Source organism: Dermacentor andersoni, chromosome 6 (assembly GCF_023375885.2).
Source record: "Dermacentor andersoni chromosome 6, qqDerAnde1_hic_scaffold, whole genome shotgun sequence".
NCBI lineage: Eukaryota > Metazoa > Arthropoda > Arachnida > Ixodida > Ixodidae > Dermacentor > Dermacentor andersoni.
Genome location: NC_092819.1, coordinates 79,518,532 through 79,542,637, shown reverse-complemented (window position 1 = coordinate 79,542,637; position 24,106 = coordinate 79,518,532). Strand labels below are relative to the sequence as shown.

Sequence of the window (24,106 nt, the reverse complement as noted above, 5' to 3'; positions counted from 1 at the left end):
TGCGATGACGAATCGGGAATGACGGCAATTAAATGACCATGAAGGGGCACATATAAGTTTCGCATATATAAACCCTCCAATAAATCTGGTAAGGAAGCCAAAAGCAAAGCCCAACCCTGGAGAAGAGGTAAAGAAAGCGCCTACCTAAAGCTGCTCACTTTTGCTGACGGAACGTGGCCCGTCGAACACCAAGATTGTACTGCATTTACTGACGTGGTCGTGCCTCCAAAATGGTCGGGTGTAGCAATACCCTCCAGCTCGACGTAAACTAGAATCACGTTGAGTATAGGCAGATGGTTCAATTGAAACGCAGCTCAGCGTACGCGTTTTTCTTGTATTTTTTTTTCTCTACACCGCCGCGGGGACAGAATTGGCAAACACACAAGAAGCGCGTTCTCAAAGGTAGACAACGTGACTGAAGCTGTTATGTTGAAACACTCTGCGCTACAAAGACTGCATAGCGGTGTAGACAAGTAACCGCTTACAGTGCTCCGCCTGGTGCTCAACTGGGAAGTCGAGATCGTGGCCTTCGTCGGCGACCACGTCGGGTTCTGTGGGAAGGACCAAGCGGCGCGGATCGTAACGGGCAGTGTCCCCGAAGTGCCTCATGTGCGGCCGGCCCGAGCCACCTCTGAGCTCTGCGATCTGCATCGCCTCGAAGCTGGATGAGGAGGGGAGCCGCTGGTGGCGAGAGATGCTCGCCGCTGGAATCTCAGCGTTCGACGAAGACTGGTGCCAGATGTACGAGACGCGCCTCAGGTTGGGCACCACGCGCATGGCGTAGGCGCTCTGCGAGTGGGGGCAGGGGGGTAGGAGAGTGTTTCTAACGATAGCTGGAGACGCTATAGCCTGGCGATTTGCCTGGCATGATACTCCATATTATTAGGGTGAAGGATTCAATAAATAGTTTCCGGGAATGATTCTAAAAGGTTAGACGCGAGAAAAATTATTCATGGAAGAAGACACAAGAAAAGCAAAAAAGAAACGGCACATATTAACAAAGCTCCTTGTGTTTCAGTAAGAGTAAACTTCTGCTCCAGTAAAAAAGGTGAAGTTAGTTCCGTCATGTAGTATTGAAAATCAGTACTGGTGGCATCTTTCCAACTTTTCATATTTTTTACTGCAATCGAAAGCCCAGGCCTTCTATAACAATACAAGAAAAGTTACAAGCATATGACCACACTAAATAATTTACTGTAATGCTTGATTGTCACGATCGGCCCGGATGCGTGAACGAGGGAGGGCTCGAGGCACCCTCCGTTAGACGATGCTCCGAGGCGTGGAGGTGACGAACGATGACTGACCGCCGAGTAGCTGTGCTTGGGTGCGGTGCCCAATATTGCCCACCAACCATGGCAGGCCACCGAGCCTGGCGGGCCAACGAAGATTATGCCCGAGGGCCTGTCACATGCTTGTTAAACCTCCTTACCCCCAGTTTGTTTGTCGACAACAAACATCCAAGTTCAAAGTACGAGGCTCTGCCTCCGTCCTAGCCGGGTCGACAGTGCCTGCTACTCAGGCGAGTTACGGTCCGGTGGCCTCCGCCGTGGAGTACTCCGCCTGGGCACAGGTGTTGACGGGCCGGGTGTGGCAACGCCAGGTGCTGCCTGAGCCAGCCTCGCTCCATCCGCAGGGTTCGTAGTGGTCGGCCTTGTTAGTGTTGCCGGACTTGCCATCGGCCAAACGGGCGCCGCACCACTGGCAACGCTTGCGGCCTCCGAGATGGGCGTTGCTCCGCTGGAAGCGACAGGTGTTGCCGCTAGTCCTCCTGCGGGCCGTAACTCTGAATTGGCAGTCGAGGATGCTGGCCAGGTCCCGAGGCGAGGCCTAACATGGTCGGCTTGTCTGTGCCGCGTGGCCCCGTCTGGCATGCGGACGAGCAGCGACGAGACGCTGGCAGGATACACCACCAGTCCGGCGGAACAGGGTGGGCCAGGACGGAAGTTACTGGCGAAAACTTGAGCTCCCGACTCCGGCAAAGCCCGACACGGCACCCTTGGTCAGTAGCCAGTTTCTGCTTCAGCTGCTTCAGGAGCACTGTGGATCGGAGGTCCGGATGCAAGACTTCCAAGGGTGTCTTGACCATGCGACCCAGCAGGAACTCACAGGGTTGCGGCAAGGCTAGTGACATCATGGGGCATGGTCCGGTACTGAAACAGTATCGGGCAATCTGCGTCCGGAAAGCACCTCCGGGTACGCGTGCTCCAGCGTGAACACTTCAGCAGGTTCCGGAACAGCATGAGATACCTTTAGCAGGGGCAGGCGGCTCAAGGCATCGGCAGGTCCCAGGTCCTTTCCCGGACGGTCAACCAGCTGGTACCTGCAAGCCGCCAGCCTCAAGGCCCAGCGTACCACTCGAGGTGGTGCATGCACGGAAACTGCCTTGTCAGGCCCCAGCAGCCCCAATAGCGGCTTGTGGTCCGTGACCACCTCGAACTTCCACCCCCAGATACTGGTTAAAGCGTTCGACACAGAACATGAGGGCCAGGCCTTCCTTGTCCAGCTGGCTGTAGCATTGCTCTGCAGCATGAAGCCGACGAGAAGCAAACGAGACAGGACGTTCCTGGCCATCGTTGTCCCGGTGTGCCAGGACGGCTCCCATGCCGTACGGCGACGCATCTACGGCCAGGACGAAAGGCTTGGCAGGATCGAAGTGTACCAGCACTGGAGCCTTAGTGATTAGCTTCTTGCTACACTGAAAGGCCCGGTCCTGCTCCTTCTTCCAGGCCCATTACTGAGCATCTCGAAGCAGTAAATGGAGCGGCTGTAGATGCTCCGACAGGTTCGGCTGGAAACTGCTGTAGAAGTTGATGAGGCCGAGGTAGCTCTGAAGCTCCTTGTTCTGGGGCTTAGGCGCCTTGAGCATAGCATCAACTTTGCGGGGAGCCGGGGCTAGTCCAGCCTGGGAAATTACATGTCCCAAGTACTCAACACTGGGGGCCAGAAAACGCACTTTTCCAGCTTGAGCTTGAGACCGGCGTCCTGCAGCCGTGCCAGGACGTTGTGCAGGTTCTGCAGGTGGTCCCTGTCGTCGCTGTCATTAACCAGGATGTCATCCAAGTACACCGCGATGTGCCTCCTGCCCTTGAAGAGGTTGTCCATCTCCTTTTTAAATATGGCTGGGGCTGAGGCCACGCCAAACGGTAAGCGCGTGTACTGGAAGAGTTCCAAAGTTGTCGATATTGTGACATACTTCCGGGAGGCATCCTGGAGCACCAGCTGCTGGTAATCACCTCTGAGGTCGAGCTTGGTGAACTTCTGTCCACCGGACAACACTGACCAGAGATCTTCTATCCGGGGCAGCGGGTACTTCTCGACGGTAGCGACGGGGTTGATGGTAACCTTGAAATCCCCGCAGATCCTGACACTGCCGTCTCGCTTGAGGACGGGTACGATGGGAGCGTCCCATTCAGACGTCCTGACGGGCACCAGGATGCCCTCTCGCTGTAACGGCTGCAGCTCCTGGGTGACCCCGTCCTTCAGAGTGAACGGCAGTGGGCAAGGCTCAAAAAACGTGTCTGGGCTCCCTCAGGTAGATAGATGCCAGCCGTCGTGCCGTCGAATGTGCCCACCCCTGGCTGGAACAGGGACTTGAACTCGGTCAGGAGGCTGGGCACGTCTTTCACCACATACATTCTGGCTTCCTAGTATTCTGGCACACGAACGCCCAGTGCATGTATCCAGTTTCGGTCCAGCAGCGTCGGCGACTACCCCTTGGTTAAGTAAAGGGGAAGGATTGCCTCCCTGTCGCCAAAGCAAACGCTGACCTTTGTCTGACCCTGGACCTAGGAGAGCTGCCCGGAGTAGCTGCGCAGCATCACGCCCGAAGCCTCAACGGACATGCCGGGGAAAGTACGCTTGAAGAGTTACCGGGCCATTACCGACACGCAAACCCCTGTGTCCAGCTCCATGAAAATTTGGTGCCTGCATATTTTGACGGTCAGCATCTATGGCGGCACAGACAACGGAACAAAGCCTGTGTGCTACATCTAGAAAATCGGCATGACGACGTGGCCACGACGGCCACGACGTGGAGCCTGGCCGCGGAAGAACTTGAGCCTGCTCCCGCACGCCCCCGCAGCGTACCCTTGCGACGGCTACCCTGGCCACGGGCTTGTCTGGTACCTGGGCTTGAACCAGGCTGCTGCTGCTGTTTGCTGTTCGTCCTCCCCCTTCGGCATACCCGTGCCAGGTGCCCAGTTTTCCACGCACGTGAAGCATTGTGCTTGAGAAACTGGCACTGTGAGGGGGAGTGGTCACCACCACAGCGACCGCAGGTACCGCGCTTTGTCTCCAACTTGTTGACCACCGCTTCCGCCGTCGGTGAGCCAGTCGCACGGGTCATCTCGCCGGCGTCCTTGGCGGCAGCTTCCATTGCCAGCGCTGCCTTCACGGCGTCGTCCAGCGAGGGGTCGGGAAGCTCCAGGAGTCGCGTCTGCATGTCGGGGTTGTTGATGCCGCAGACGAAACGGTCCCGGAGCAGCGAGTCCAGCTGGCCCCCGAAAGCACAGGCACTCGCTAACCCTCGTAGCGCAGCAACGAACTGCCCGAGAGTCTCTCCTTCCCGGCGGCTCGGGTTGTTGAAGCGGAAACGCCCCATTAGTGTGGACGGTGCTGGATTGAAATGAGAGCGCAGTATGGCGAGATGCTCACCCAGCGTCTTAACATGCGGCGTGGCTGGCTTGAGAAAGAAGTCGAGCAGGAGACTGAAGACGCGGGTCCCGCAGCTGGCCAGGAAATGTCCCGCTGTTTGCCCTCGGATGTGTTGTTTGCCCGGAAGAACACGTGGACTTGTTCCTCGTAAATTGGCCAGGCGGACTAATCTCCCTCGAACGGCTCGAGCCTTACATACAGCGGCATAACGGCAGCAACGGGGGGCGGTGTTTCGCAGCTCGCGGTGGTGTGGGACAATCCGTGGGCGCTCGTCGCCAGTGTCACGATCCTCCCGGGTTCGTGAACGAGGGAAGGCTCGAGGCACCCTCCGTTAGACGGATGCTCCGAAGCGTGGTGGTGACGATGACTGACCGCCAACCAGCTCTGCTCGTCGGTGTTTATTGGGTGCGGTGCCCAATGTTGCCTAGCGTGCATGGCAGACCTCCGAGCCTGGCGGGCCAACGAAGATTATGCCCGAGGGGGCATCACATGCTTGTTACATTGATTTCTTTACCCATTTCAGTTCCAGTGCCCAGGAGGGTTGATTAATTATGACGTCACTATGTAAGTTAGCTCGCACCGTGCCTGCGCTTCTTATGGTTGTCACACGCAAGCGCAGCCATAAAAATGCGTGCAGCACACTTGTTATATCTCTCCATAAAAACGCTATCATGCATAGCCTTGTTGTTATAGGACTTCAGCAAATTTAACTCTCTCGTGACGTCGCGATGTCGTCTATGACACAAACCCTGGCATGTTGAGAAGAAATTTAGCGTGTGATAAAGTAAGATAAGTGCTTCCCAATTTTCCCATTTAATAAGTGTCAACATTCCGCATGCGAGACACCTGTAGCAGAGTGTCTGCAGCTTCGAAAATACCTGTCAGTACTCCTTTAATCCGTGTGTCTCGAATAATAAGAGTCATACGCGCCTTTGCCACTCACAAACCAAGCACGGTGTTTCCCCCACAGTCAAGAACGATCCGCGCGTTCACGGTGTGTTACTCGATGGTGTTTAATGAACTATTTCGGTTCTTTATTGTGGTAACAAACCGCTTGCATGTGCGTATTAGAGGTGCCAAATCCTCGCGAACAGTGCATGCGTGGCATATGCAGGAAGACATGCGCGTTGAGCGATCAATTTGGTGAGCGGTCAATTTGGTGGTCATCCCCCTTGTTCTTACCAAACCGTAATTTCCATAGCTAAGAATACGTTCTCGCAGCTTCCGAGGCATATTGTTTCCTGTGGGTCCACAGTTACGCCAAGGCTTTTAGGCTGTACAAACATGATCTTGAATGGGCACACAATATTCCTACGAAATTCTTAATGCTCCGTATTTCACTGTCAACTTTCTTTCCTTTTTTTCATAGCGAAGCTGTTAAGGGCTAGTTCCCCCAGGAGCGTGTCCATGTGTAGACACAATACTATCATCATCAGGATTGGCTCTAGCGTCGTCGTGTGCTGCCACAGCTGGCTCGTTGGCGCCCCCTGATGCTACCACGCGAACGCCCTCGTGCTACTGCTCCCGCGTTAGTCGTCGTCCTTAATTAATTAATTAACACAAAGGCGCAACCAATTTTACAGCGAAGCTATTAATGACTAGTTCCCCCGGGATCTTGTCCGTGTGTAGACACAAAACTCCCCATACGTGGGCTGACCCCGAAGGTTGTACAATGCCGGGCCGACCTGCGGCGGAAGTGAGGTAGGCGTTAAGCACTCCCCATAAGTGGGCCGCTCCCGAAGATAGTGCAATGCCGGGCCGACCCACGGCGAAAGTCCAGTTCGCCATTAAGGGGCCCACATACCCAGCTTCGCTGGTCGTCCTTCTTCACAGAATGGAAGGGCACTGATTTTTTTTTTTTTCGATTTGCCGGAACCTCTCCCATGCCCTTCCAACAACGCGACATTGATAACTTTGTAGTGATCCCCTACATCAGCAAGTTCTTCAAGGAGTGTAAACCTACAGTCCTAATCTGCATTATTCCTGCAACATTTGAACTGTGTCCGCCCAGTAGAGATCTTGCCTGGTTCTTCGAACCCTACGAAATGCTTCCACAAGAAATTAACGAAGATTTTTATAATTTCCCACAGATAACCAAATTAATCCGCATACTCATCACCTTGCCTGCACACCATCCACAATGCACTATTAAACAAGCAGCAGTTCTCCAGCTCCAGGCCTAGGCATGCGTCAGTAGGTGCACATCATTGTGCGCATGAGTGTAAGTGATATATTATTGCAAGAGTTGTCGGAGTGGCTATGTTAGGGGGGGGGGGGGGGGAGGAATGGTCCAGATGTTGTGCTGACCGGTGCTCTCTGTCCGGGTGTATATCTTGCATACGCGCATGAGCACATGTTAGAGCGTGTGGCGTCCGTGTATATCATGATGCATTTCCTGCCTATGTGGTGATGTTTTGCTTGCGCTTGGCGTCGACCGTCATTTAGGGTTGGCGGTGAAGCAGGCGTCAAGCACTCCTCATACATGGGCTAATCCCGAAAATAATGCAACGCCCGGCTGACCCGTGTTGGAGGTGCAGTGTGCCATTAAGAGGCCCACATACATAGCTTCATTTTTTTTTCTCCACCTTTTTGAGGGGTAAGAGGGGGCTGAGTTTCAATGTGGCCCCGTGTCACTCCCTCCTATCTTTTCTTCACTCCATGTATCGCTAAACCTTTTTTCCCTCGTTGCTAGTTTTGTCACTGCGCGATGCACCACGGCGCGGAGAAGTCACACGTGCAGCTCCCGTAGGCACCGTAGCGACAGCGTTCCCTCAAGTAATTTGTCGTTGGAAACTCTGTGCTGTTCTCTACTCGCTGGAGGGAATCGACGAAAATTATTTCTATTTGTATAGACGTCCGCACGCTAAGTTTCATCCTAGACGCCAGCGCTCGGTTCTATACACTGGGGGAACACTTTCTCCTCCCACGGGTGTACGTTTCCGCCGCTTCCCTTCAAGGTCGCGCCCGCGCATAGCCCGCGCTGAGCGCGAAACATCTATCATTTGCGATGGCGCCTCTTCGCATGACTGTTGTTAACTGTCACAACAGCAATGTAAACACGAAAGGGTTGACGTCACCAGTGAAATTCTGCCGATTCACGGGAAAATGGTACGAAAAAAGCAGACGAACGACATGGATTATTGCGGTGTGCCGAACAAAGTAAGCAAACAAATGGCAAACGAAGCCATCTCGTCCATTGATCAATTGAGAGCGTATGACGGTTTTTACATGTAATCCACATGAATTTCATGATTACTGGGCATATAATTGTTTTATTCAAATAAAAACGTTCAGTTGTTAGACCAGCGCTTGTCCTTCCTACTTTCTCGTGTTTTGTTTGTGCGCGCGCTGCCCAAGAACGGAAACCATTTGTGTTGCATGCGCTAGCAGTGGCCGGAGTTCACGCGTGCCGAGAAATGAAATATGTACACGATGCATTGAACATGACCGGAGTCCATTCCTGAATCACCTCTGTACCGATCGATCAACTTACTGCACGATACACGCCCGCGTCTTTGTCGCGCAGGCATTGCTGAAGCAGAAATGATTACAAATAGTTTCAACTTCCGTCTCTTGACCACTGTTAAAAAATGGCCAAGCTGTTTACGCTGCTGCCTATATTCTATATTGTAGGGGACGTACTAGTTAAAGTTGTGGGCATATGTCGTATTTGTGCTATGCGACGACATGTTTTGTGTATTTCCGCGCAGTGTCGATGGAAGTCCGTTGTCGGCAACAGAGCCAACACGGATTTGTGGCAAACATTTTGTGGGTAACTGCAAAAATGACTTTAGCTAACACGCATGGTATGTGCCGACGATTTTTCTGGCGGCACATACGATGTTGTTTCCTATTGCTTGCTCATCGTCACTTACATGGCTAAGCAGACGCTGCCCTTTCGCCGCATTGCAACCATGAAAATAATCGTCAAGCGCACCGATCTTCTTAAAGGAAATAGAAGCGTGTGCATCGTACCTCGAATAAAACGTCCGCTCACACGCATGCACACAGCGCGCGCGGTACGAAACGTGCCCAAACACGTGCCGTGCAAGAGGCAATCAAGGCGGTGTGAACGAGAGACGGGAGAGATGTACACCCGCTAGTTGCATTTCGCCCCGCGCGCGGCGCTCTCACGCCGGCGCGACTAAGGTCCCTCTATAATGATTGAGGGACTTTAGGCGCGACAGCGCAGCTCGGCGGTGCCATTCTTGACCGTTTGTGCGTATAGGAGGCAATACTACATGATACTACCTGCTCGTGCAGGTCCTCGAGGCCGCTCGGGCTACGTAGCTCTGCCGGGTCGTACAGCGTGTCTGGTTGCGTCACCCCGCTGGCCAGTGATGAGGCACCGCCAGTACCGGCGCGGCTTCGAGTCTTGGCGCGTCCGCCGGGGCGCGGAGGCCCGGGACCGGGGGTGGGCTCTGCGGTGTAGCCGGCAGAGTGAGTGCTCGCCATGCAACTCGCGCGAAGCAACAACTTCGGGAGTTGTAGATCGGTTGGTATCACGTGCACCATCATTTCAATGAACGGTTTTAAAGCACGGAGCTGCATAAAGTTTCCTACACAATTTACTTTGCCGGTCGTTCTGGCACGGGCTACTGGGAGCTCGTAGGGAGAATAGATTTATTTGCATAAATATAAGTTCCGTGGCAGCACAACGTTGTCGAGCCTTTTTAGCACGTTCGTCATATCGCTCTGCCAAATTTTCTTCGCTCAGGTTCCGGGTTAGCCGCATTTTTACCCTTCCGTTGCATGGCGCCCCAGTTTTCTACCAGACACCGAATGCTAAGCAAGAAGAAGCGGGCCAGTCGCATAGGCTAGCACGACCCTTGTCGTCAGGTTTTCTACTTTCACTGCGCTAGCAGGGCCACCCTGAAACCCTCTCCCCTTATGCATGCTCCTCGTCTCTGGTCAGCCAATTAGATAAGAAAAGCCTGTCACGATAGCTGATGCTCTTCGCTTGGAAAGCAAACAAAAGTGACCTCTAGTAAACGAGCGGAGCATTTCATTCGCCCGTTCAAACAACGCTGCGAGTCACCGCCCGATGTTTGCGTCGGCAGTTGTGTAAATTTGACGTCAAAAGTTTGGAATAAAACAGATTCAAATAGCTTTACGTTATAAGGCTCCAGCTGCACAAACACAGGATAAGGAGAAAAGAGTCCTCTTAAGCACGCAATGCCGCTTGACGTCAGGGAATTAGGCGAATCTAATTGGTTAATCTAATGCATATTATCTTCGAGTTGGCCGACGTACATATAACATTTTTTTCTTAGGCTGTAACCGACTATAGTGTCTATGGGAGCTGCAAGCATGGCTACTCCGCCAGCATGCCAATGAACGATGGTTAGTACATTGATTTGCTCTAAACATCGTTCTTCTGGCTTGAAATGGCTTTGCGGCTTAAAAACGAACTATATTCTACAACATATTGCGTTATGCGTGAGACAATTTGCAGAGGTTATGTATTCGCATAGAGTGTTACTGCCTTCTGCGCTTAGAAAAATATTATTGCTTGGAAATGTAGGCCAATAAAGGCCGGAAAAGCGCATCAAGTAAAGCCTCGACAAGGTCTGAAGCTACAACCACGAAGATTATATAGTAAAGCTATACACTAACCATCGTTCGCGTAATGGCGGAACGACCGTAGCGCCAGAGTTCTCTCTAGTCATGTTGGCAGCCAACTCTATGAGGAGCAGCATAAGGGACTTTCCTGCTGTGTCGTGCCCGCCCCGCGTGCCACATTGGAGGAGAGCACGAAAGGATTGTATCAAGTTGCTATTGAAGACATTGGAAAAAATGCAGATGCCGTTTACGACGCTAAGGTGGGAGCTTGGGCTTGTTGGTGATCTATTACGAGCAGTAAGGAGACGTAGCACAATGCATATGAGCAAAGAAGAAGTGGCTCCTGTCGACTCTTCTTTTGCCATGTTCAGCATAGCCCTATATCTATACTGCTCTTCTCGAAATTGCACTTCCTATTCAGTGTCATTCTTCAATTCCTCGGGATTTCTTAAAGCTACCTGGAGTCCAAAATGAAATACCCGCTACCTGTAACAAAAACATCTTGTGGGGAAGTCCTGAGATCCAAACCCTGGCTTGCCCGTCTCCTGCATGCTAGCCCTGCGCCGCACTCCAACCTCTTTATTGGCCACAATGTCGCTGCTACCGTATACAAAGCGCGCTTTGCGGCAGCAGTTCCCACAAGTTCGACAATTTATTTGCAGTGGAAAAATACTCATTTAAATCGTTTCAGCGCTAGCCTATTGAGAGCACTTCAAGGTTTCTTTCGCACTTAATTGAATAAAATCTCTCGCGCAGGGTAGCCACCGAGGCTCGCTCGTTGCCGTGGCGTCATGATCTTGAGCACAAAACACAAATATTCAAAAGGGAGTCAGGCGCTAGGCAAGGGCCATCGCCTAGTTATGACTTTCGTGTTCTTATCACTGTGTGTTTTGAAATGCAAGCAAAGATCGACGACATAGCTCTAGCTGAGCTCAGAAGCTTTGTCCGGTATCTACCCAGTAACTATCCATTTCCTTTTATATTGTTATTTCTCTTATTGTCAGTCACACAGAGTGGCCGATTCCAAAATTAATACCCTCAGGAGACGATGATCCCGCTATAACCAATAATGTCGAACTCAGGACGCATGGACACGTGCCTTCGCACGATCCACCCTCTCATTGGCTGACGGCAGGTTCGGCTTCCACTTCATGGCCACGTTGTGCAACACAGTGTAGACATCTTCCAGAGCCTTGCGTCGCACGACATGCTCTCTCCTATAAGCAGGCGCATCCTTCGAGTTATTTAAACATATTCGCTCCACAAAAAAAATTGCTGACTATTACTATACTCCCTAATGCGAAATTTGAGCTCAGTTCTATAGGTGTTTTCATTTCGCGAAATATCGGTTGGCGCGGGCAATCCGCCTTGCGCGGCACGTTGCAAACGGAGCGAAGTGTGGTGCATCTGAGCACGTGGATGATGCGTAGGCGCGATTCCCATCAGCCGCTGCAAACAGACCTCCGCTCATGCAGCGCTTTATTTCCATACAGACTACGCGTGCTACCGCGACGCCATTTTGTAGCCATCGTCATCGCACAGCCCGTCTTGCGCGGAACTACGCTTTTCTTCTCACGCTTTCGCCCTAACCTCCTCCTCCACTTTCTTCCTATCGCCGTCTTTCATCTCCCGCTGTGCTCCGAGTTCGCTTTCATCATTCGCTGTGCTCGTTCGCTCGGTTACCAGGTGTGACGCCGACGCTCACCGCAGGAACTGGTGCCTAAGAGCCGCGCTCTAAAACGTACACGAGCCAATCGTCGCCGCTGTACGGTGGTCTTACTTTCAATATGCGAGCGTGTGGACCAACCTCGAGTACGCCATTTGGTGATAACCTCTGTGAGTGTTGCACATCACCCGCTCTCGCTTTTGGTATATCAAAAATAAAACGCACCGCTCGACGTCACAACGGATCGCCAGGGGTTAGGAGTTAGCCACCCGAGGAGCGAGAATGACCCGGCACCGCTGCGTCGACTCTGGCGACCGTCGCTGGGCACGTGGAGAGAACGGCGGCTGCTCGCGGGGCGCCTTTTGATCTGGAACCAGCGCCACGGGTTGCGCGGATCCACAACCGAGTTGCTTGACGGGTCGGGTGACAGCACAGGGGTGGCCTCCGCCTCCTGTTCCAGCTTCGACAGGTAACTCAGGTAGAAGCACACCAGCACCAGCGCCTGCCCCGTCCCGAAAAGTGACTGTTTATTGATGACACGTTCTATCCTTGATCTATGGCAACGGTAGAGTATGCCAGTACGTTGAAAGCCTCCCTTCAAGCAATACAACAAATGTAAACACGAGTATTGCTCTCATGCAGTGGTCCCATAGGCGCAGTGCGCGCGACGGACGCGCCACTGGTGGCGGCTTAGCTAAGTGAACTCGGGAAAGGAGGCAGCCGTCCGCCATAGTTTTCTGCGTCGTTGCTCGCGCTTCTCCGTCTCATCCACATTTTTGGAGTAAAATAAGCAACACCCGTCGCATAAGCGCGGTGGCCACATCATCAAGGTATGTTGAAAAACAATTGTTGCGTGGTGAGTGCTCACATACTTGCAGAAACTCCCCGGCGACACGGTTCTAAACATTTCCCCGCACGCCGCATGAACAGCAGCAAATACATTAATGGATCGAAACTGTTCGGCAGGAAATTTCTAGGTTTCCCGGTTTCTTTTGTCACTGCAATGTTGAACTCGACTATGTTTACACGGCTGAGCAGCGACGTTGATCACGGCAACCCATGTTTCGGTTCTGTTTGTCCGCAGTTCAACGTGCAGGTTCGGAATGTAGTTTGCGTCTTTTACCATTTGCCGTTTCTTTACCGTGGTACTCTAGAACACCGTGCATGACTATACGAGTGCATCGTGTTGTGTGTTAAAGCTGCTCAGACTTGCTAAGAGTGATTTTTTTTTTTGCTTTATGCGGCTCGTTAAATCGTCGCACCAGCTCTCACGAAGACCGTGTTTCTGCATCTATTTTATGCGTGCCTTTGCGCTTCTTGAACTGTTGTTAGACGCTTCATACAGAGCTTTTCTTATGCTTTAGTATTAGCAACGTAAAGGGGGAAAAGGTGTAGGCGTGTGAAGTGTGTGAATATATATATATATATATATATATATATATATATATATATATATATATATGTATGTATGTATTCTCGCTCCATTGTTGCCAACTCGACGTTGTAGGGGGGTTAGCAGTCCTTCAAGCAGCTCCTGTGGCGTTTTTTTTTTTCCTTACTTCCTCAATTTTTATGGAAACCGGAAAATAAGAAAGAAAGAAAGAAAGAAAGAACGAAAGAAAAAAAGAAAGAAAGAACGAAAGAACGAAAGAAAGAAAGAAAGAAAGAAAGAAAGAAAGAAAGAAAGAAAGAACGAACGAACGAACGAACGAACGAAAGAAAGAAAGAAAGAAAGAAAGAAAGAAAGAAAGAAAGAAAGAAAGAAAGAAAGAAAGAATTTAACGGCACCAATTATCATCACAGTTTTGCTCGCAACTGTATGCTGTGGCTGGGCTTTCTCGTGTTACTGAGCGTAACTGCGGCACGTCTCAAAAGTGATATAGACTCAGCCACGAAAGTTCCCAGGACACGCTTTTCACCACAAATGCAAATCTCTGTTCAGTTATAGCATGGCGCTTTCAATCTAATGGATCAATACGTATTCCTATGGTGTACCGACCACGAGATTGCCGAAAAAGAAAGCAATTTCTTCGTAATCAACATGCATAAACTGATGTTGACTAGTGCACTAGAAAGTTCGCAATGCCAAGCTTGGACCGTAGTCCTCTATTTGAAGTTACATTCGCAGACAAACGAGAAAAATCAGCTTTGTCACCCAATCTCTGGTTTGTAAATTTCTGCTCACTGGTGTATGCCTCAAGAACTATATTAGCGATTAAAACATTGCATGCGAGGTTACGTGCTTAGGCTTCACATGGATGCAGTTTTTTTCTTTTTTTTTTAGCATCCTTCCCTGCCCGTACAGTTTTGTGGCCGGCTGTTAAGGGCATCATCGAAGGAAGGAGCCATGCGAAGTCCTGCACGTCTTATTTTTGAGGTGCATTCCCTTTCCGAAAAAACACACAATTCACAAACCATGAACACAAACTTTACATGGTCACTGCTCTATACTTACCCTCACGCTTGCTATCGCTGTGACCAACACGAGAACACTCCAAAAATGCCGCTCCTGTAATGAGGAGTATAACGGTGTAATAGACAGCAGCACGCAGCTGGTGACGCTGCACTTTAATGTCACAGCCATAATTATTTGGCTAAGCAAAGATACTGCAAGGGTAACAAATTTAACGCAGTCGTACCATGACAGCACTTCCTTTGTGGATCAAGATTTGTGAACACTGGCAAATTCCTTCATGCTCGCGCTTTGAGCCTATCAGAGAGGACGTAGCCGCCCTGTTAACCATCAGGTTGAATCAGGTTGAATTTGACAGTGTCCAGACTCGTTGACTGTGCAGCAGCTTTTCTCAGCAAAAAAAAATGGATTGACTTGGCTTTCTGTCTCATTCTAACAAGGAAATAATCCACAGAAGTTCCTTCTTTTCCTTGACTCTTAGTTTCAATGAAGGCCTTGATGCTGTCGCATTCTAGGAGGGTGTGTTCTCCGGCAGCACAGCTCGAGTTGACGCTCTCCTAGAGTAACAATTTGGAGTTACTTCCTACAAATAAATCCATTCACTAGATGTTCTATCAGGCGGGAAATTTCAACTCCTAAATATACAAGTATTAGTACATTACGATTAACAATTGGCAAAAAGCCCCTTCTTCCGCGGGAAGCAAGGCAAAAAAAGAAATGCAGAAACGAAACCTGGATTGCGCCTGAATTTCCCTGAACTCGCTCGCCAAGATGTCATGGATTTCGACAACGTTTGCATGTATCAATAGTTAACTGTTTTCCACTAAAAAACACTAGAGTCTACATGGCAACCTAGCAGCTCTTGCGAATTTATCTGACGCAGAAAACGGCCCATACACCAGAACAAAATTTGAGCTCGTCACGTCAAATTTACGTGCGGCTCTGGGATTTTGACAGAAATTCAGAAAATAAAGTTAGGCCTGCCTTTCTTTCAATTATTTGCCAAGCCTTTTCTCACTGAGTGAATCAGGGTTGTAAGAATACTGTGTCATTGTGAACTGGTGTCAAGTGGGTAGCGCAAGAGAATCCATACCTGTGGCTGTTCTATTCGCACTATTTACGCACATCTAAATGCGCCTACGTGGTTGACCGATATAGTCCTTGCCATAGAGAAACCAAAACACGTAATTGAGCTCATGGCATCCGCAATCCGAAAACCTAAACTTCCAGGCGTGTGTGGACAATGCACCAGCCTACCTACCCCAAGAGAGCACGATAGCGCGCAGGTGGCATGGTCATATATGAGAATTCTGAAAGCTACTACGAATCTGAGCGAATAACGAAGGAAGTTATTTCTTATAGAATGTCAGCATCCTGACGACACTTCTGAAGATAGGTCCCAACGTGCACTGTCGTCTACTGTTAATATTACTTTCCTGTGCTAAAACATTACAGGATATTTTTGCTATCTTTCCAGAATTCGTGGGAAGAAAACGGTTTTTTTTTTTTTCATGTCTTGTTTCGTGCGTTCGAAATTACCGAAATGTTTACCCCTCTAAACACAACAGAGCTATAGGGAAGTTATCGCTTTACTCTCACAGTCATCCTCCGATGGTTCCTGCTCAATATTTAAAGCGAACCTTTCTTTAGCTCTTCTCCCCACTTTGCAGGTGTTGGCTGCTACTGCCTTGCCAACAACTCGGGTCACTGGGCATGTGTAACCTCGCCATGCGACACGAGCTATATGAACGTTCTCGGTCAATGCCCCAGAATGGACATGCGTCACGGGGTGCTCGCACATACAAGCAGAACAAGAGGCAAGTAATGAAGAAGTCGTCAACGTCAAAAATTAAAAGAAGTCGGCAACAGAAGCAGCCGAGTGCCAAGAAGTGAATAAAATGAGACCGGAGAGTGCATTGAGCGAGAGGCGTTTGGCTACCTGGAAGTGAACAAGGAGAAGTGAAGACATTTCAGTAAACTTCAAGGGAAACCTTGCTTATCACCTTTTAACACATGCGCGCGGGATATCCGCCGATTCTTTTATAAATGCGAAGTATTCTTCGTCCCATTCTTGGCACTTTGCGGTAGGTACGTAGGTAGACAGGTAGGTTCCTGTCTTGGGGCGCTATAACGTAAAGCTATTCCAATTCTGCAATCCGCCCTCCGCGATTGGTCAAAAACTTTTTTGGACCACGATCACTTCGCTTGTCTCTCACGCGACGTCAGGAAAACCGCGATAGCTCCCTATCTGATGTGACTTCCACACACTGATTATGCGTGTCTGGAGCGAACGAAAGAAAAAATTGTTATTTTTGATTCGATGCCTGTTCGCCCTTAGACCTCGGCGATTGGTCAAAAGCTTTACGGCTGCACCTACTTCACCTGCTTGTCACGCGATCTCACAAAACCGCGAAAACTCACACGTCAAAATGATGTGTACGCGTTAAAGATGCATTAGTATGCCGAACTGCACTACTTCCTAAACTGGTCCACTTTCCCCAGCACTTTCACGTAACACTTTACGCAGTTTAGCGATTTCTTCGTAACAGCCACACACGCGTACGCTCGCGATCCACACCCACAACAATTCAATTTACACAAATGCGCTTGTTGCTTTGATAGCTGTTTGCAGTACCCCAAGCAATGCTGGTTAACCAAGTACCTACAAAATGCTTCGCAAAACGGCGATTCCCACAGTGCCCGAGATCCACAGATTTCGTTGTTTGTTTGTTTTTGCGTTCCTTTTTCGTGCGTCTGTGAGCACCACTTACATGCTTGTGTGGTTTGTGATCTTCATTGACCTTAAACACACTGGCTCCCATCATTTCGAGGCTGCCGTTGGGCGAACCACCAGCGTCTTGAACAACCTGAGAATAAAATCACAGAATGCATCAAGAAGTGGATGCAAATAACACATAATGAAGGCGGACATAACATGTACTCACCTGGCTGTACCTGTAATGAACTTGAATGCACGCAGCGATCCAGCAGAGGAAGATGGTGACGGCGTTCCAGGCGATGAACATTTTCAATATTCCGATGATACTCTGCGCAAGTAGTGTGGTTACACGCTACTCAGTTGAAGACAAAGGAGCTGCTAAGGGGGTGAAAGCAGAAAACTGTTATTGAAGACTGGACAAATACTGAAGACCTGTACCGAATGCTGCTGACGTTCAAACACTTCCGTGGCGTCCGCTACGTGTTTTAGTGCTATTTTTCATCGATCGGTGAGTGATTTGTGCAGCTTCACTACAGTGGCGGATCCATAACGCAAGGGGGCGGGGGGAAAGGGATCAGATTACCCCGTGGGCTAAAGGATCTGCAGGATCAGGCCCACGTCTGACAGGGGCCCCATATACAAGGTTTCTTTGACGGCCCCCTCAACAAGCCTAAAGGGTGCCTCGTCAGGATCCCGCCGGGAATTTCGGTTACAAAATAAATATAGTAAAGCATCGAGCAGGGAGCGCTCTACCACAAGAATTCCACAAGACAGGGGCCCCATATACAAGGTTTCTTTGACGGCCCCCTCAACAAGCCTAAAGGGTGCCTCGTCAGGATCCCGCCGGGAATTTCGGTTACAAAATAAATATAGTAAAGCATCGAGCAGGGAGCGCTCTACCACAAGAATTCCACAAGACAGGGGCCCCGTATACAAGGTTTCTTTGACGGCCCCCTCAACAAGTCTAAAGGGTGCCTCGTCAGGACCCCGCCGGGAATTTCGGTCACACAATAAATGTAGTAAAGCGTCGAGCAGAGAGCGCTCTACCACAAGAATTCTTAAAATAAGTTTAGCAGTAGTTGAATTATAAGCAAACAATCTATCTAGAGGCTATCTTCCTTTGCTCGACCAGCGTCCGCAAGCAACCTTTCTACGTGGCCTTAACCCATACAAAAAAGGAAGGTTCACCCCCTCAGCAACAACGTCAATGAAGAAGTAGCTTCACTGTCAGGTTCAGCGCACTGCAGGGTTGTGCCTCCTCTTTTGCAACGACACCCGCCGCGCCTTTATTATACTTTTTAATGTGATTAGCATTCTTTGCAAACTGCAGTCATTTTGAATCTATCTATCTATCTATCTATCTATCTATCTATCTATCTATCTATCTATCTATCTATCTATCTATCTATCTACCCAGAGCCATGCCGTCGTGGTCGTCTCATCGTCGTCATTCTAGTTTCGTTATTTGACTCTCGTCATGCCATCGTCGACATGCATTCTGCACCAGCCCAGTGGTCAAAGTTTTCTGATAGATCGGGCCTGTAGGTGCTCGTGGTCGTGATGTCATTATGGTCGTTGCACCGTCGTCATTCAAGCTTTGTCATCCGACCCTCCTCATGCCGTGGTCGTCACGCCATCGTCGTCATACAGTCATCTTGCATTCGTTGTCACACCGCCGTAGTGATGCCATCGGGGTCATTCCATCGTAATCACTAGTTTTGTCGTCTGACTCTCGTCATGCCATCGTCGCCGTGCCATCGTGCTTCGTCATACAGTCGTCGTCACGCCTTTGTCGTCGTACACTCTTCGTCATCACATTGTCCTCATACCGTTGCCATGCCATCGTCATTGTTGTGTCGTCGCAATGTATTCGTTATCACACGTCGTAGTGACGCAGTCGTTCCCATCATTGTCCTTCTCACTTCATCATCCGACTCTCGTCGCCCTGTTGCCGTCACACCATTGTCGGCACGTTGTCATCATCATACCATTGTCATCATGTCATCGACGTCGGGCTCTGTCTTTACCATGGTTAAGAATTCAGTAACGTGGTCCCATTGTCGTCGTCATGCCACCTTCTTCAATCAATCGACGTCATTCCCCCTTCCCTATTATATCGTAGTTATACTATCGCCATTCAGTTCAGGTTATGCCCCGTTGTCTTGTTATCGTCATCATTGCGTCGTAGTCAGACAGTCGCTATCACGCATATGTTTTTGTAATGCCGTCGTCATGATATCTTCGTGGTCGTACCATCGCCGTCATTCCAGCTTCATCATGAGGTTGTCGTCATACCGCCGTCGTCACGACATTGTCGCCGTACACTGGTCATCCCGCTGTCCCGGTGTCGTCGTTATACCATCGTCACCACTTAGGAACCGTCTTCTCGTTGTCGTCATACCATCGTGGTAACACCGCCTTTGGCGTTCCATAGACGCCATTGCTTCATCGTCATTCCATCGCCGTCGCTGCATTGGCGTCGCACGGTCGTCATGCCACCATGGTCATGAGAGCCCTTGGCAGGCGCAAAGTAAGCAAAGTAAGCCAATACCGAAGTACGTCGCATGTAGCCGAAGCAATGAAAATCGCAAAATGACCACTAGAGATGTTAAATAAATGTGACTTCAGAAATACGGTGTGTTGCTATATTGCTCGAGGGATAATCACATTAACATCGACAGTCATCATGAGATGGAGTTGTGCCGTAATTTGTATCGCAATTGGTTCACAAAAGATGACGTAATACGTCCATCATATATCCAAGTCAACCTGCAGCGAGTTTGTTGACATTATGGCACGTAATTAACGTAAGGAGATGGATTTTTGTGAAGATGAAAGAAGCCAAATGTTCTTTCGTTGTTGATTCCACGCCGTATATTGGCTAGCATTCAGTAATTGTCCGGTGCATGTTACGCGGTGATGTCCACCAAATATTCATTGGGTTTCTACTAATCGAATCGCGCACTTGTGAACATCTGGCAACGTCCATGTGTTGTCTTCTTTGGAAGAACGCCATTTCAATCAGCAGCTGCCGAGGCCAGTCGTAGGATGACGCCAGAAAGAAGGCTGGAGTGTACCAAACTCGAAACTAGAAATACGAAGGCCTCCAGTTGCAAATAAAGAAGGACCCATTGGATATTTATATAGCATGCTCCAGTCACTTTTTAAACCCGGTTGGTGCTTGGAGTGTAGACTGTTGTGTCGAGGAAGTCAATCTTTTTCTACACTCTTTGAGAAGTTCTATGAGTTCTTTTCCGCCTCGCCAAAGTGATGGAATTACTTCTTGAAGGGCCTCTAACAACATAGAAAGCTTTCTGTTCCGAAATGCTTGTGAACTACAAGGTGGTCCCGCCATGCTGAGTTGTGCATTTCCGACACATGGAAGATATTCTTCATATTTTGGCTCAACATGAACGAGAAACTGGCAACACCCGGCCGTGTCGACCGAGACACGATTTCTTCTCAGAAGCTGTCGAAACTCGAAAGTGCTTCACGGCAACTTTATGAACGAAAATTTTTGGAGCGCTTTAACAAGAGGCAGTGACGCGCTTCAGAAGCCCGGTTTACATCATTCCTAAATCTTATAGACGTCTATGTCGGCTCTGTCCGTCCATATACTCATATCTCTACCTCAAGTACCAACTCTTTTTAGGAAAGGGCAAAGGTACTGAGGGTCCATATGGGCGCTGTCCGCCCTTTGCATGAAAGTAAGAGTTTTTGCCAGCTATCAAGGAGGCCTCTGAGTGCAGCGCAGTATTGATCAAGCAGGCTAACGAATTAGTCGAAATGCGCGGAGTCCATCTTGAGTCGACATTTTGTGCTCAGGTCGCACAGTTTATCGCTCTCGCATAACTGCACATAGCGATATAGTAACCTTCGTGACCTCACGAAAATGTTGAAGCGAGCACACATTTAAACCATTTTTTTTTCTAATGTCTTTATTTTGCTTGGGATATATTTGATTATTCCAATCTCAAACTGTGAGACCGAAAGCCCTTTTCCAAAGCGTTGCATGATTCAAAATTTTCTGTGCTCTACCCTCGGCGATAGGAAGCTGCTGCACTCCCTAGACAATATGGTCGTCGAAAGCTACAGTGCGCATGTTCAGAAGTTAACTTTGTTTGTTCTTCACGATATATTCATAACCTTAATTAATCACAACATAATTTTTCGTATGTTAATAAAACCAAGTGTCGCGAGCCTACTGTTTATTCTGGGATTCTAAAGAGCGTAAAAGACACAGGTACGGACCTAAGAACGACAACACATAACGTAGTGTGTTATTTATTTATTTATTTATTTATTTATTTATTTATTTATTTATTTATTTATTTATTTATTTATTTATTTATTTATTTATTTATTTATTTATTTATTTATTTTTATTTATTTATTTAAAGTTACCTTACAGGCCCCTAGAGGCATTGTGTAAGGGGGGAGAGTACACTCATAGATTATAAGATACAATAATTATAATACATATGTGAATACATATGCAAAGAATACAGTGTAAGAAATGCGCTAACATAGCGTAACGTGGTGTTACAATTGTACAATGGACAAACGGAACGCTTTTGAACGCGAGAGGTCACCGAACAACAAACTTTCACGACCAAGAAAGGTGTACACCGACCAAGTAAAACTTATTAAAATACAATACCTTTCGGCTCCCATACGAAGTCCTTGTTCAGAATAGGGCGAAAGAGGTTGAAGTGCCTGCTTAAATAGGTTTTAGCATGTGCCGCAAGCACCGCGCGTAAGACGGGGGGGGGGGGGGGGAAGGGGAGGAGGGTTTTTTTGTTTCGATTGAGTGTGTGTCCTGTTAATTGTACCTCGAGGGACTCTAGGTACAGACGTGACTTCCAGTTTCTTTCCTGACCGATTAGACTAGATTTCATCCAGTTAATATTGTGCGTAGTCGTTACTTCGTGCTCTGCCAAAGCATTTGAAGCCACTCTTCTCTTATCCAAATCGTTTTGATGTTGGCGCAGCCACTGTTTAAGGTTGCCCGTTTCCCCTATGTAGGTACCATCGCCTACATGTTGGTTTCCCCTATGGTTTACCTCGATCTCTCGATTAAATAAACTTTCACACAGTAAAATATATTCAATAGAATTACAGAGCGAGCTGAATGTATTTGGCTATAACAAAACATTATTTAACGGATAGTAGCACATTAATAACGAGAAAGGCAAGAAAATATAACACTTAGGTTATGCAGAGTTCGAAAAATGCGTTGTGAGAAGACGCCGGAAATTTTCTTGGTCCCTCTGATAAGCGATGGGGTTATGAAGGCTGTTCGAAAGGCGAATGTCTCTTGGAAGAGCGGAGTAGCTTTTTTTTTCTTTCAAGTATTTTTATTTATTATTCATTATTATTTATTTCTTTCATAATACAGTGAGCCTTTCTCAGGCTCTGACAGGAATGGAATGTACAATAGGTGGTACAACAGGTTTGGTGTTCCGGAACATGAATTGAAAGATACATAACTTACATAAATAGAATCAAAAAGTGTGCAGAGCTGTAGGATCATACAATTCATGACTCATATTCAAGAAAGCTATGGCTACAACACATTCACGAAAACATTTTCTTCCCATTCTAAAGTATAAAAAGACAAGGCCATTCTGAAGTATGGCCTTGTCTTTTTAGCGCTATTTAAGATCCGCGCTTGGGGCCCATCTCCTCCTTCCCAGAGGCATGCCGGCACTTCAGCAGTAGACAGTATTGAGTGTGCAGCAGTATTCTTCTTTAAGACGCGAAAATATGTACTTCGATCAAGATGCAACAATGAAGTGTTCCGTCTAACCATGCTTGATTCTTATTTCAAGTATTTGTTTCACGCCTTCAATACAACGTTAAACTTTTCGCTACTAGCATCTGTCTGGTCACCTAAAAATCCTTAAGAATAGTTGCACTTTCTTTTGTATATACTTACGCGACCTTCGGAATCTGCATGCGTGCACTCTTTCTGAAAGTGGAAAAAAATAGTGAAGCTTTTTGGGCCTGCCTGATCGATTTTGGACCTCCACTGATCGAATCCCGTGTTCATGTATACGGCATCTGAGCCAAACCCCCAACATCTGAATGAGTTGTACAGGAAGACTCACACATTTACAAAATCACCCCAAGAAGGTATTAAGGCAAAAGTACCCCTGCAGTATTAATGAATATTCAAGAAAATAGCTCCTTACTTTCGAGAACCTGACGTATGAGTGAAACTAAAGAGCACAAAGCGAAAACAAAAAAATCAGTTACCGAGAACTAAATTTTAAAATACTAAAATAGGTATTGTAACAATAATATTGTGAAACCTGAGATCTGATATTTTGGTTGTCACCCATCAGTTAGCCGGATATTTTTTTCTCCAATCGCATTAGCTCTTAATTGACCGTACATATCTTACGTGCACTTTCCTCCCAATAAGTGACGGGATTCGACTCGACAGCGTAATTACGATGCCAAATTTCTTCCGAGGGCGCTCGAAGTACAGCGTCTTGCGCAGAGTACACAATCGAGCGTGTTACATTCACATGTGGGACAAGTTCTTCGTTTACAGCATGTCAAGCAGTTATGCAATCGTCTTTCTTGTAGAGAAGGAGAAGCAGTTGCGACACAAATGAAAAGAGGGAGAAAGCATACGCACAAAATAAATGCTGAATATGAGGATGACGTCACTGGCTGCGTTTGTGAAGAGCACGATGTTGTACACAGTGTTGAGCGCCAGTTCTCCTGCAAGAACGAAGAGAAAACGCCTCCATTTAGAGGAACCTCTACCAACGAGGCAGTTATGGGGCAGAGCGCACCGTAGAGCATCTAGCTACTCTGCGTGAGGAAATCCTGTGAAGAGGCTTTGATTCCGCGAAGCACTGCAGAAATTCTAAAGGTTTTTTTTATTAATTTAAGAACGCCGTGAAAGATGGAAGAAGAAGACAGGTCAGACAGATGTCAAACCGTCATACAGATGGCAGGAATAATCGCCACTTGTGGAAGAACCTCGGCGCGCTTTTCAGGGAAGCCAAGGGCGGAGAGAAGCCGAGATCTGCACAACCTCCGTGATCGGCCCAATTTTTTTAGAGTGCGTTATCTTCGG

General features: G+C 48.5%; 1 protein-coding gene and 1 long non-coding RNA gene across 2 annotated transcripts; both read right to left on the bottom strand.

Annotated features, from left to right (window-relative positions):
- Positions 1 to 444: 444 nt before the first annotated feature.
- On the bottom strand, positions 445 to 17,119 carry LOC126522446 (uncharacterized). The gene is made up of 4 exons (XM_072288941.1): positions 17,066 to 17,119; positions 12,107 to 12,383; positions 8,905 to 9,074; positions 445 to 789 (listed from the first exon to the last, which is right to left on the bottom strand). Exons 1-4 carry the CDS (start codon positions 17,117 to 17,119, stop codon positions 445 to 447), a joined length of 846 nt encoding a protein of 281 aa, XP_072145042.1.
- A 103-nt stretch (positions 17,120 to 17,222) lies between these two features.
- LOC129382375 (uncharacterized) lies at positions 17,223 to 23,741 on the bottom strand. The gene is made up of 3 exons (XR_008610442.2): positions 23,660 to 23,741; positions 22,952 to 22,984; positions 17,223 to 17,341 (listed from the first exon to the last, which is right to left on the bottom strand). It is a non-coding gene; the product is annotated as an uncharacterized lncRNA (long non-coding RNA).
- Between the last annotated feature and the right edge of the window lie 365 nt (positions 23,742 to 24,106).